This window comes from Trematomus bernacchii, unplaced genomic scaffold, assembly GCF_902827165.1.
Source record: "Trematomus bernacchii unplaced genomic scaffold, fTreBer1.1, whole genome shotgun sequence".
Taxonomy (NCBI): Eukaryota; Metazoa; Chordata; class Actinopteri; order Perciformes; family Nototheniidae; genus Trematomus; species Trematomus bernacchii.
This window is the reverse complement of record NW_022987656.1, coordinates 7,624,764-7,637,752: the sequence shown is the minus strand read 5'-3', so window position 1 is coordinate 7,637,752 and position 12,989 is coordinate 7,624,764. Positions and strand designations below refer to the sequence as shown.

Genomic DNA, 12,989 nt, shown 5'->3' with positions numbered 1-12,989 from the left:
CGGAAAACAGTACACTTGCTAATCAACATGTTAGCATTGTCATAGTGAGAATGTTAGCTATGATATTAGCAATAAGCTCCAAGCATCACTGTGCATTAGCAGCAATACACAACTTGTGGAAACAACACCAAAAAAGGATTCAGAGGTCAGTTGGGCGGGGGGGTTGCTAGTGAACTGTCAACGGGGGGGGGGGGAGCCTTGCTGCGGTGCCGCTGCGGTGCCGCTGCGGTGCCGTTGTTACAGTTTAACTGGTGACACCGGGGAACTCGTGACGTTCTATAACGGCAGGAATGTGTCAGGGGCGTGTACTTTGAGGAGCCACGGATAACCAGGAAATACACATTTCGATCGCTTCTTCTGTTGTTTACATTTATCTTTTGGTATATTTGGCTCCATAGGAAAACTTTGATGCACATTCAGTACCAGTGTGTGAGGTTGTGGTTGCGATGCCGATATCCGGACGCGTACAGCGAGGACTACACAATGACAATGAGGTGACTGGGGATGTCTGTTCAAAACATTGCAAACGTGAATAAATCATTTCAAATATATATTTGTCTCCGACTTTCATTTGTACATCGTTGTTAATGTGATGTTTAGTAGCTTTGATAGCTGTCCATACCTTCAGACCAACACACTCTCACTCCCTAAGCGTCCAGGAGCGACGCTTGGTCAGGGTCCCGTGGCGTCCAGTTGTGACGCGCCGAGGCTCCTTCAGCTTCATAAACCGACGCAAAGAGCTTTCAACTGATTGCAATGTATTCCCATCGGCGGCGGTATTTGACGCTTAGGGAAGCACGGCATTTGTTTGTGTCGGAGGCTGTTAAAGGCAATGTGAGCGTCCATTCCCATTGGATAACGGAGAATTGTACACCCGGAAGTAAGTATTCCCCTTACTGTCGATTGATTTGACAGTGATATCTCCACTACTCATCAACTCAAAAACACCAGATTATCCTTGTTAATTAAACGACATTGATAGGTTTTAGTGTGTGTGCAATGCTTTTGTCACGTTTTCCCCTTCAATTCTGAGAAACAAGTCGTTTTCTATGAGTTTTGGATGGCCGAAGACATGACATTACCCACAATCCTCTGTAGCAACCATAGACTGTATAACAAAATTAAATAATACATTATTCCGAGTGTGCCTGCTTTTCTCTTTGAAAGTCATCACATAACGGCATTGTAATACACGTTTCAGCTGCATTAAATATGACATATCTGCCGTAGTTAACTCTATGTATAGAGCCCTGATGACAAGACTTCTAGACAAACAGGAACTGCCGCCAAAACTGAAAACTTGACGTGGATCTTAAATATATAAGCAATTAAACAACATCTTACATTTCTTTTCACACAATACGTCTCCTTGCAGTATCAACACTAATTCGGCTGACTTTTATATTTGATCCAATTGGTAGATAGACTCTATTTACGCCATAACGGTGCACAGCTGATAGAAAGGGACACCTACTGGTTAAAGCACGTTATTGCATTTTATAATTTTATTATTAGATATTAATAGGATCCCTATAAAGTATATTCTTTACTCGTCGTTATTCTCTAATAGTTCATTAAAGACTGTATATAATGACTATTTTGCACATCCCATTCAAGATTTCAAGATTTTCTAAGGTTTATTGACATTAAAGACTGTATATAATGACTATTTTGCACATCCCTTTCAAGATTTCAAGATTTTCTAAGGTTTATTGACATATCATATTATACACAACTACGGTGTAGTTATGCAATGAATGAAAAACTTGGGTCGCAGGTTCCTCAACAGTGCATTACAAGACATCTATCAATATGTGTTTATACCTCCACCATTAAACTGTCATTTTCTGCACATTTCTTATACTATCTACATACATCTTATAAGAGTATAATACATATGTATAATATCAGTTAAAATAAGTGCGTAAACATAGTTAACATTGCAGGAAAGCAATATATTAGACGTTAAGTACTTTGTCAGGCTTAATATTTATCTGTAGATACACATTTCACTGTGTGTGCTGTGTGCTCTGCATGTGTGACCATCAAAGAGGGTTTCATCCCTCCATATTCATCTTCTATACCCCCAAAGCTTTTTTCTTATTCAAAAGAAGACCTTAACCTAAAGTATTCTTTAATGTTTAAATAAAGCCGTATTAGTTTGTCTGTTTTGCACATCCTCCTATTAATATCTAATAATAAAATTATAAAATGCAATAACGTGCTTTAACCAGTAGGTGTCCCTTTCTATCAGCTGTGCACCGTTATGGCGTAAATACAGCCTATCTACCAATTGGATCAAATATAAAAGTCAGCCGAATTAGTGTTGATAGTGCAAGGAGACGTATTGTGTGAAAAGAAATGTAAGATGTTGTTTAATTGCTTATATATTTAAGATCCACGTCAAGTTTTCAGTTTTGGCGGCAGTTCCTGTTTGTCTAGAAGTCTTGTCATCAGGGCTCTATACATAGAGTTAACTACGGCAGATATGTCATATTTAATGCAGCTGAAACGTATATTACAATGCCGTTATGTGATGACTTTCAAAGAGAAAAGCAAGCACACTCGGAATAATGTATTATTTAATTTTGTTATACAGTCTATGGTTGCTACAGAGGATTGTGGGTAATGTCATGTCTTCGGCCATCCAAAACACATAGAAAACGACTTGTTTCTCAGAATCGAAGGGGAAAACGTGACAAAAGCATTGTACACACACTAAAACCTATCAATGTTGTATAATTAACAAGGATAATCTGGTGTTTTTGAGTTGATGAGTAGTGGAGATATCACTGTCAAATCAATCGACAGTAAGGGGAATACTTACTTCCGGGTGTACAATTCTCCGTTATCCAATGGGAATGGACGCTCACATTGCCTTTAACAGCCTCCGACACAAACGAATGCCGTGCTTCCCTAAGCGTCAAATACCGCCGCAGATGGGAATACATTGCAATCAGTTGAAAGCTCTTTGCGTCGGTTTATGAAGCTGAAGGAGCCTCGGCGCGTCACAACTGGACGCCACGGGACCCTGACCAAGCGTCGCTCCTGGACGCTTAGGGAGTGAGAGTGTGTTGCTTCAGACAGCCTAAAAGTAAGACACAAGTTGTTTACTCACAGCCCGAATGCAGCATCGAGATCCGTGGCAAGCTGTGATCCTCTCCGATTAAGTTGTGACAGGACTTCTGTAGCTATTCTCCAGCGAGTAAGGTTTTTATTAAATACCTCCATCCCTCTCATCACAACAACAACACTCTATACTGTGAGGAAAAATACAAAATAAATGAAATTAACCTTGCTGGATAGCTTAGAATGAAACAAACAATCGTCCATGGCTGATATGTCACAGTAACGGGTAAACCACAGAAAAGTCGAGCGGGACACAAGTTGAATCCATATGATGAAATTGTTATTTTATATGTATATACATATATATATATATATATATATACATGCTATATATATACATGCTATATATATACATGCTATATATATTTATTTCTATCCTAGATTGTCTAGGCTATATAAACCGGAGGAAGCTGTCACAACTTTCTTGGTTTGTGAGTATCGAGAGTGATAGCGAGAGAGATAAATAGATAGCGAGACAGATAAATAGATAGCGAGACAGAGATAGATAGCGAGACAGAGACAGATAGAGATAGAGATAGAGATAGAGATAGAGATAGAGATACAATAGAGATAGATAGAGAAAGATCGGCTGTGCGTAAGTGAGTAGTGATAGAGTGTTTGTCCTTGTGAGTGTGTGTGTGTGTGTGTGTGTGTGTGTGTGTGTGTGTGTGTGTGTGTGTGTGTGTGTGTGTGTGTGTGTGTGTGTGTGTGTGTGTGTGTGTGCGTGTGTGTGTGTGTGTGTGTGTGTGTGTGTGTGTGTGTGTGTGTGTGTGTGTGTGTGTGTGTATTGGAGGGAGAGCTAGCTGTAGGGCTAAACAGGAGGGGATGGATTCAGTAGTTGTAAAAGAACTGATGGATTTGTTGATCCACAACATTTATCCTGATGGCTTGAACAGAACACAGAGGTTTGTTATCAAGCGACGAGCAGAGACCTTCAGGATTATAGGTAACAATGTCAGACATGTGGTCTTCAGAACATCATCTGCTATGATAACACTCTCAATACATGTATAATTATGACATTTCAATACCAGATGGGGAACTGCACTACATATGCAGGAGGAAAACATTTTTTGCAGAGCACCTCGCCAAGGTCGTGGTGTCAGCCAAAGAAGCCAATGATGTATTTGAGGAATTCCATGACAGCCACATTGGTGGACATTTTGGAAGAGAAAAAACACATCAGGCTATAATTCTAAGATATTATTGGCCTGGCATGGAGGAGGATATCCGCAAGTGGGTGAGTTCAAAATAATGAGGTAAATTACACATTATGGTACAAAAGTGCAACACAGAAAAGTTTATAGTGTGTTTTTTGGTTCAGGTTCTTCAGTGTCCCCAGTGCCAGTCAAAGAGGGCCTTTATCAAGGAGAAGGTCGAGTACACTCCTATAGAGGTACAAGGAAACATTTGAAGACAGTTTCAGCTTTCAAACATGTCAACAGTAATGTACTGCAATGCTCATGTGTATTTTTTTCATCTCAGGTAACAGAGCCTCTGGAGCTTGTCGGGATGGACCTAGTGGGTAAACTCACAGTAACCGATGGTGGCAATCAATACATTTGTGTCATGGTTGATTATTACACCAAATGGGCAGAGACATACCCACTTAAAAATAAAACAGCAGATGAGGTGACCAAGTGTATTATTGATTTCTTTTACAAATTTGGTGCACCTAAAAGACTGCTAACAGATCAAGGCGGGGAATTTTGTAATAAGGTACTACTTTTAGAATTATGACTCCCCATTATGTAACTGTGCTATGCTAACAAACTTATTTCCTGTTTGTCCCAATGTTCACTTCAAGATCAACTATAACCTTTGTGAGAGGCTTGGCATCAAAAGAAGCCTGTGCTCGCCATACCACCCACAAACCAATGGGCTGGTAGAAAAATTAAATGGCACAATACAAAGGTATATTTGTTCATAGAATAACAAACATTACTGTTCCTATATTAACTAATCAGAATTGATACCTAAAACAACAAGAGTAAATAAATCAGCAGCTTCATCATATATTAGAAACCAATTTCTGTTCGACCTTCTTGTGTTTGTACTTTACCTGAATTTAGGTCCCTGAACAAACTGGTGGCAGGTCAGCCGAAAGTATGGGACCAACTCCTTCAAGGGACGATGTTTGCTCTAAGGACTAAGCCTCAGTTGACTACAAAATTCAGTCCGTACTATCTCATGTTTGGGAGGGAGGCGAGGTACCCGTCAGAGGTGCCCGAGAAGTACGAAGTAAGATCTGCTAATGTTCTCATCCTTTAGAATGTTTTTTATTTCAAACATCTATGTTTTCTCTACATTCTAATGGTTTTCTGTGGCAGATAACAGAAGACAAAGTCCGTAGCTTGGTGGAAAAAGAGGAACTGTTCGAGGGACTGAAAAGACAGGAGGCAGTTTTCAAAGAGGTGGACACCAACATCAAAAAAAGCCAAGAGAACGTCCGCAAAAGGAAACTCGACCATGGGCAAGTCGACCATTTTCAAGTGGGGGATTTAGTTCTAAAAAGGAACAAACGTTTAGAACAACGAAAAGGGGGAAAGCTGGAGCCAGACATGTTGGGACCATACAGGATTGTCACAATTGAGGGAAAAATAGCGGACATTGGGGCAGACAAGGGTGGAAAGACAATGCAAATAAACATTGACCATCTGTCGCATTATGTCACACCAGAGGAGAGGATCCCTGCGAAAATAAAAAAAAGGGTTGGATCTTTCTCGTCTGGCTGGTCCACTGACCTCCACCTCCACCTCCACATCCACACCCACACCCACCTCCACCTCCACCTCCACACCCACACCCACCTCCACACCCACACCCACATCCACCTCCACACCCACACCCACCTCCACATCCACACCCACATCCACCTCCACACCCACACCCACCTCCACATCCACACCCACACCCACATCCACCTCCACATCCACAACCACCTCCACAACCACCTCCACCTCCACATCCACCAAGAGCATGGCTCCGTCTGATGAAGAGACTTGTAAGTAAACTGACACAAAGTACACCACAAAGTATGCATTTCATTAATAACTGACATGTTTTCTTTTTACAGTAATCCGAGACATATGGGCAGGGAGGAGGAAGGAGACGCTGTGGGCCAAGTATGGCCCATACAAGGTCTACAGTGAAGATCTTTTGGTCTTGGCCCCGGGAAAGGAGTTGGAGGGAGAAGTAAGCCTACTTTCTAAGAAAAATGTACGTATGCAAACTGATAATTCTCTAGCAAATTGGTTAAAAAGATACTGTTGTATTTATAGATTGTGAATGCCTATCTGTCGTGGATTGGGGCCAAAGCTGGGGTATTCATTTTTGATTCGTATTTGATGACTTCCCTCTGGCAAGGAACCCACAAGGGAGGGTTAAGAAAGGTGAGTGGAGTAGGACTAGAAATAAGTGTTTATTTGAACATATGTACTGATGTATGTACAAATATTTTTCAGTTGGACTTGTCAAAACATGAGGTGGCAGCCGGAGCTGTCTGTGACGGGGCACACTGGACCCTCATTGTAAGTAATCTAAAATGTTAATGGTCAAGACATTTTTATTTATTTAACACTTTAATACTTTCTTTGCACTTCCATAGATCATGTATCTGAACGAGAACCGGTCACTGTTCTTGGACCCATTCGGGGCCAAGGAAAAGCAGTTAAGCCGATGCAAAGATTTATCAAGGTGAATAAAATATAAGCTCTAATGTGTTTACTAGACATATTCATGATTTTGGATTATATTAAGGGGGAGCAACACAAAGCCACATAAATCATTTTCCTGATTACTACAGTTTACTTGAATACCATTAGATTGTCATGTGTGAACATTCAGCTCTTCTTGACTTATAAAAGTATCTTACTTGGGCTTATATATAAAACCCAATCTATCTGTTTCCTGTGTAGATCGCTGGTCCGGAAAAAAAGACCTTCGGTTGGGAGATGGGCCTGCTCAACCCTCACTCACCCTATCCAGCAGGATTCCACTTCATGTGGTGTGTTCATTTGCAAGGTAACATTTACTCATGTGTATATATATATATATATATATATATATCCATCTGTAATTTCAAAAAAAATACGAAGATACTAATCACAGACCTTTTTAAGCTTGCAGAGCAAATACTGCTCAAAGAAAAGGTCCAGTACCCAGTGGACCTGGAAGGAGTGGCCTCAATGAGGTTCCAGATGGCAATGGCTCTTGTGAAAAACTCAGGTATAAAGGACTAGACCAGGGAAACAGAAATATTGTGTCTTGTTTGGCATTTCACTACCTTAATGCCTGTATTTCTTATCTTTTTCTTTGTTTTTACAGATGACCTATCCCAGCTGTGTCGGGCCTGTGGGGAACGTAACTCAGGGCCTAAGGTTGACCAATGGGTAAGAAGTTGTATTAATTTCCAGACCAACATTTGTCTGGAAGACTGGGATACACCATGGATTGGTTACCTCTACATCACTGGGTGAACACTCACTATAACAGGTATTGAAAATGTTTACGTTAATTCACCAAACTTGCATGCCTTTGCACTATGGGAGGACACTGGAGCAGTTGAAGAAACTTCTGAGCACGGACTCTAAACAGAAAGGATAACAGCTAAGATCCCAACCTATACATTGCTTGTTTAATTAAATGTAAACAACTTTATTACTGCTTACTCTGGATGAGTGATGTTAACCTTAAAAAAAAGGTTTGTCAATATTCTAACATGTGTTTTTTCTGTTTCTTTTAAGATTGAGTGCACTGGGTGCACTCTGTGGTACCACATGATATGTGTTCGGGAGCCATCTGTAAACCACGATTATTATTATTATTATTTATTATCACGATTATCCCCCACTTCAAGTATCTTGGAGTCATACTGGACTCGAACTTGACTTTTACGAAACATATTAAGAAAGTATCCAATACCATTAAATTCAACTTGCAACATTTTAAACAAATGTGACCTTTCTTAACTTTCAATGCTGCAAAGTCATACCTCCACTGTATGATTCTATCCCATATTGAATACTGTTTTACAAACTGGTCGTTTGCTTGTGCCACAAACCTGAAACCTATAGAACAACTGTGAGAGAGAGCTATCAAGGTGTTTGACAGAAAGCCTTATTCATACCACCACTGTGCCATCCTTGAGAAACACCATTTCTTGAGTTTTGACAATTTTAAGTCTTTTAAAAGTATGTGTTTTATTTATAAATGTTTACATGGACTGCCCCCCCCTCCCTTAGGGGAATTCATCCACAAAAAACACACTGGACGCTGCACTACGTCAGAAACCAGAGGAGACTGTGAAGTCCACCGCAGACGGACCACTTTTGGACAAAATGTCCTCTCCAATAAAGGCAGCTCATTCTGGAACAGCCTATACTGAGATACGGGATTGTCCCACTCTCAATAGTTTTAAAGGTCAACTCAAAGAATGTTTAAGAAACAAACAAACGTGCAATCACCGCTAAATGCACTTTAACACAGGGGTATCTCCTCTTGCACTTTAGGTAGCACTTTTATCTTCTCTTGCACTTTATATGTCGTTGCTGCTATATTGTACTGCCATGTGGTAAATGCTTGTGTGTGCTGCTCTTGCTCTTTTACACTTTTTGCATATCATGTATTTTGTTTTTGCTATGTTTGTAAAATGTAATTTTCTTAAATGTTTTATATGAGGGACTGCGGATGGAAATTAGCTCAAAGCTAAATCTGGCACTGTTATGCTTGATACATTTTAATGTTTTAAGTGTTCATTACTGTGCATTGTCCCTGCCAAATAAACAATTAAATAAATAGAAGAGCATCAGGACTGTTTTACATGACATTACATGTTACTTGTTAGACGCTTTTATCCAAAGCGAGTTACATACTCAATACTGTGGACAATCCCCACAGGAGCAATTTGGGGTGAAGTGTCCCTGATCCGAACACCAACGCACTAACCCACATGCCTCCCTTTAGGCATATGATAGCTATGTGATTAACATGATGATTCAGCCTCTATGGAGATAGACATATGACAAGCATGATCATTTCTGACGTGGAGCTAATCTGAAGTAAACATTGAATACTGCTTTCTATTCCTCCATCTTGTGACTGTGTAACTCCCTCTCTTGGATATCAGCATGTGAAGGACACTGTTCAGGAACTAGTTGATGCTCTGTATGTGATGACTACTTCCATTCTGGAGAGGATCACAGATACATGGATCCTGAGATTGAAGCTCAAGCTGGTGAAAAGTGATATTTTTCCAACAATTTCCAATAAATGTTATTCTGAAACATAACTATCACTGTTGTCTTTCCTTCTATAACACTGATGTAGGCCAAGAAAAACTTTGCATTGCATAATATCTAAACTTACATTTGGGCACTTTAAATGTAGCCAAAAATATGTGAAGCTGGCGCTTAGCCCACCACAAAGTGCATAGTTGCAACTTAGGCAGTTAAGCATTTTATATCAGTGGGTCCTAATGGTGCAAGACGGGGAAGGCAGACATAATTGCTTAAACATATAGGCTTAACCCTTTAATTGCCAGACCAAGAAAAAATCTATGGAACAATTATTTGTTTGCATTTTTTTATCAAATGGGACACAAACTACCACAAACTACTTTTTTTTTGACTGACTACACAGTTGTGTTTTTATGAGCCTCAACCAACTGGTCGTGCTGGCGTTTTATGGTAAAAGTGCATTTTCAACAATCATCATCTACAGTATTTGTATATATATATATAGCATATATATATATATATATATATATATATATATATATATATATATATATATATATATATATATATATATATATATATATATATATATATATATATATATATATATATATATACATATAAAATAACAATTTCATCATATGGATTCAACTTGTGTCCCGCTCGACTTTTCTGTGGTTTACCCGTTACTGTGACATATCAGCCATGGACGATTGTTTGTTTCATTCTAAGCTATCCAGCAAGGTTAATTTCATTTATTTTGTATTTTTCCTCACAGTATAGAGTGTTGTTGTTGTGATGAGAGGGATGGAGGTATTTAATAAAAACCTTACTCGCTGGAGAATAGCTACAGAAGTCCTGTCACAACTTAATCGGAGAGGATCACAGCTTGCCACGGATCTCGATGCTGCATTCGGGCTGTGAGTAAACAACTTGTGTCTTACTTTTAGGCTGTCTGAAGGTATGGACAGCTATCAAAGCTACTAAACATCACATTAACAACGATGTACAAATGAAAGTCGGAGACAAATATATATTTGAAATGATTTATTCACGTTTGCAATGTTTTGAACAGACATCCCCAGTCACCTCATTGTCGATGTGTAGTCCTCGCTGTACGCGTCCGGATATCGGCATCGCAACCACAACCTCACACACTGGTACTGAATGTGCATCAAAGTTTTCCTATGGAGCCAAATATACCAAAAGATAAATGTAAACAACAGAAGAAGCGATCGAAATGTGTATTTCCTGGTTATCCGTGGCTCCTCAAAGTACACGCCCCTGACACATTCCTGCCGTTATAGAACGTCACGAGTTCCCCGGTGTCACCAGTTAAACGGTAACACCGTTCTGTGATTCTCCAGATTCTACAGATGGCCAGTCCGCCACTGCTCACAAGCTTATTAAGATCCAAAGCTTTAGTGAGTTTTGAATCAATGCTGAGTACAGCCAAACTTGACAGTCTCTTCTCTGTCATTGTAGACCAAATGCTTCTCGTTTTGCCCCGTCCCTTTCAAATGACAATCACATTTCCATGCTCGCGCCAGGGCCGGGGGAGGGGTTACAAGGCTCGCGTCTTGTGCTGCATTCACTTGCACTCGGACATTAGGGATTTTCTCTCATAAATGTCAGATGAGCCAAAACTTTTCTTTCAAAACAAAGCTGCCAACTGGGGTGGCAGCATATGCACCACCACCCCTCGCCCTCCATGATCAAGCGACTTCTCCGATTTTGTTGTCAATGTTTTGACTGAACTTTGTTACTGTTCACATATAAGTAAACATTACGTTTGAATGATTTAGTGAGCTGGTGTTATTTTTTTCAAACCACAAACCGCATGTTGGCTATTTCAGCATCACGCACAGTCCACCTACTTATTGATCCACTATCAGCATCAGTGCACCCCGCTGCCAGATTGTGCCTGTGCTGTGTGTCATTCACCCTCAACATGGATACAAGCAGGGGTTAAATTGGGATTTGACATGTGGGGGGGCTGTGTTTTTTTTGGGGGGGGGGGGGAGCAACTGCTCCTGTATCAGATGCACTATTTGATGCCACCAATCGAGACAGTAAACATAGAAAGTATGTTAATTAGACCGTCTTTTTATTAGTATTATTTAACTGGAATGAATTTACATTTGAAACTATTAATATATACACAAACATTTTTCACAAATTACAGACCTTCAAATTGCCATTTTAAGTCAACATTTCTCTGCACACTTACTCAAGAACATTAAAAAAAAACGATATGAGTACAGAGACATTACCCTATCTGAACTGATTGAGGAATGAAAGTCCACATCAATATAAGCAGTTCAACAACATTACTGTATGTACGACCAGCTACTTCATCAAATCCCAGATGGGCTGATAGGGGGAAGCCTGTGTAGTCGTGCATCTTTGTCTACAGGCTAAATGGTCTGCAGACCTTCTGGTAGCCACCCACTTCCTCACATATTTCGTGGGGTCCCAAGAGGTAAGAGGAGGTCCAACCATTTGAATGAACATTAGAGCAGAGACATTTTGAGTTTTCAGTTGTGAGCGCATTGATGTTACAACTGCATTCATTTCTGAGAAACCCCTCTCACACTCTGCACTGCTCACAGCAATGGTTTCCACTGCATTCTTAAGCTTTAGAAGGGACATGTGCATCGGCACACTGGCATTCTCCTTAAAGTCCCTATAACTTTGCTTAACACCAGAGAATCCGATTTTCAAAAGAGTGCATAGCTCTCTTATTTCACACTCACCATACATTAATGGTAGAGGGCTTGGCAATGTCTTTGTATCAAGAACATTGACCTTTTGAAAGAGGGATTCCTCTTCACTTGTGACCATCCTTGTTTCCATGCTTTTGCATAGTGCTGCATAAAACTTTGTGGGATCTATTATCTTCTGCCTTGGGTCATTGCGTAGTGTTATGCCATTAAAAACACCTTGCTGCTCTGCCTCACATGCGATTTTGTAGAACAGACCACTGTCTGGGTTCCTGCTCATGGTTTTAAAAACATCTAGCTGTCTTTTGATCAGATTTACTGATTGAGACAGTCTAATGTCTCTCGACTGTAGAGCCTCAGACAGGTCTTTCAGCTCCTCAAGTGCATCCATCATCAGTCCCAGGTTTTTAACAAAAGCAACTGACGTCAGCTTTGCTGCTAGCCCCTCATACATGCATCTATCATTTGAGGAACGGTTCACATCTACACTTGCAGATGTGAGGTGATGATAGAGTGCAGCATACATGGTCCAAACAGCATTTACTGTCCTAAAAGATGAAGCCACCCACCTTATCCCGAGGACGCGACCAATCTTCCTCAAGCATACACCCACTTCAGAGACTGCAGCATCAAGCTCTCTTAAGTTCTTTGGTGACTGATGATAGAGACAGTATAGCTTGTCAAGAAAAGCTGTGAAGTGGTTGGTTTCGGTGCAGTGCTTGACTGCATCTGACACAGACAACTCCAACCTATGGTTTAGACAATGCCAGCCTATGAGGCCTGGGTACTTACTTCTCAGTTTTGTGTAGACACCATTCTTTCTGCCTACCATTACGGAGGCTCCATCTGAGCAGAATCCCACCAGACATTCTTTCAGAAAAGCATCATCAAGACCATATTT

The 12,989-nt window shown here is 40.3% G+C and overlaps 1 protein-coding gene across 1 annotated transcript; it reads left to right on the top strand.

The window, feature by feature from the left end:
- The first annotated feature begins 6,055 nt into the window (after nucleotides 1-6,055).
- LOC117486796 lies at nucleotides 6,056-7,915 on the top strand. Its single transcript, XM_034135347.1, has 8 exons — nucleotides 6,056-6,133; nucleotides 6,206-6,324; nucleotides 6,411-6,521; nucleotides 6,594-6,659; nucleotides 6,737-6,825; nucleotides 7,047-7,152; nucleotides 7,251-7,356; nucleotides 7,456-7,915. Exons 1-8 carry the CDS (start codon nucleotides 6,109-6,111, stop codon nucleotides 7,605-7,607), a joined length of 774 nt encoding a protein of 257 aa, XP_033991238.1. The 5' UTR covers nucleotides 6,056-6,108; the 3' UTR covers nucleotides 7,608-7,915.
- The last annotated feature ends 5,074 nt before the right edge of the window (nucleotides 7,916-12,989 follow it).

What these genes read in the sequence shown, in the direction of transcription:
- LOC117486796 (XM_034135347.1), top strand. Translation starts at nt 6,109, where the DNA reads ATGGCTCCGTCTGATGAAGAGACTT. An exon ending in TCCGTCTGATGAAGAGACTT is followed by an intron (nt 6,134 to 6,205) that starts GTAAGTAAACTG and finishes TTCTTTTTACAG; the next exon opens with TAATCCGAGACATATGGGCA. An exon ending in GTGGTGTGTTCATTTGCAAG is followed by an intron (nt 7,153 to 7,250) that starts GTAACATTTACT and finishes GACCTTTTTAAG; the next exon opens with CTTGCAGAGCAAATACTGCT.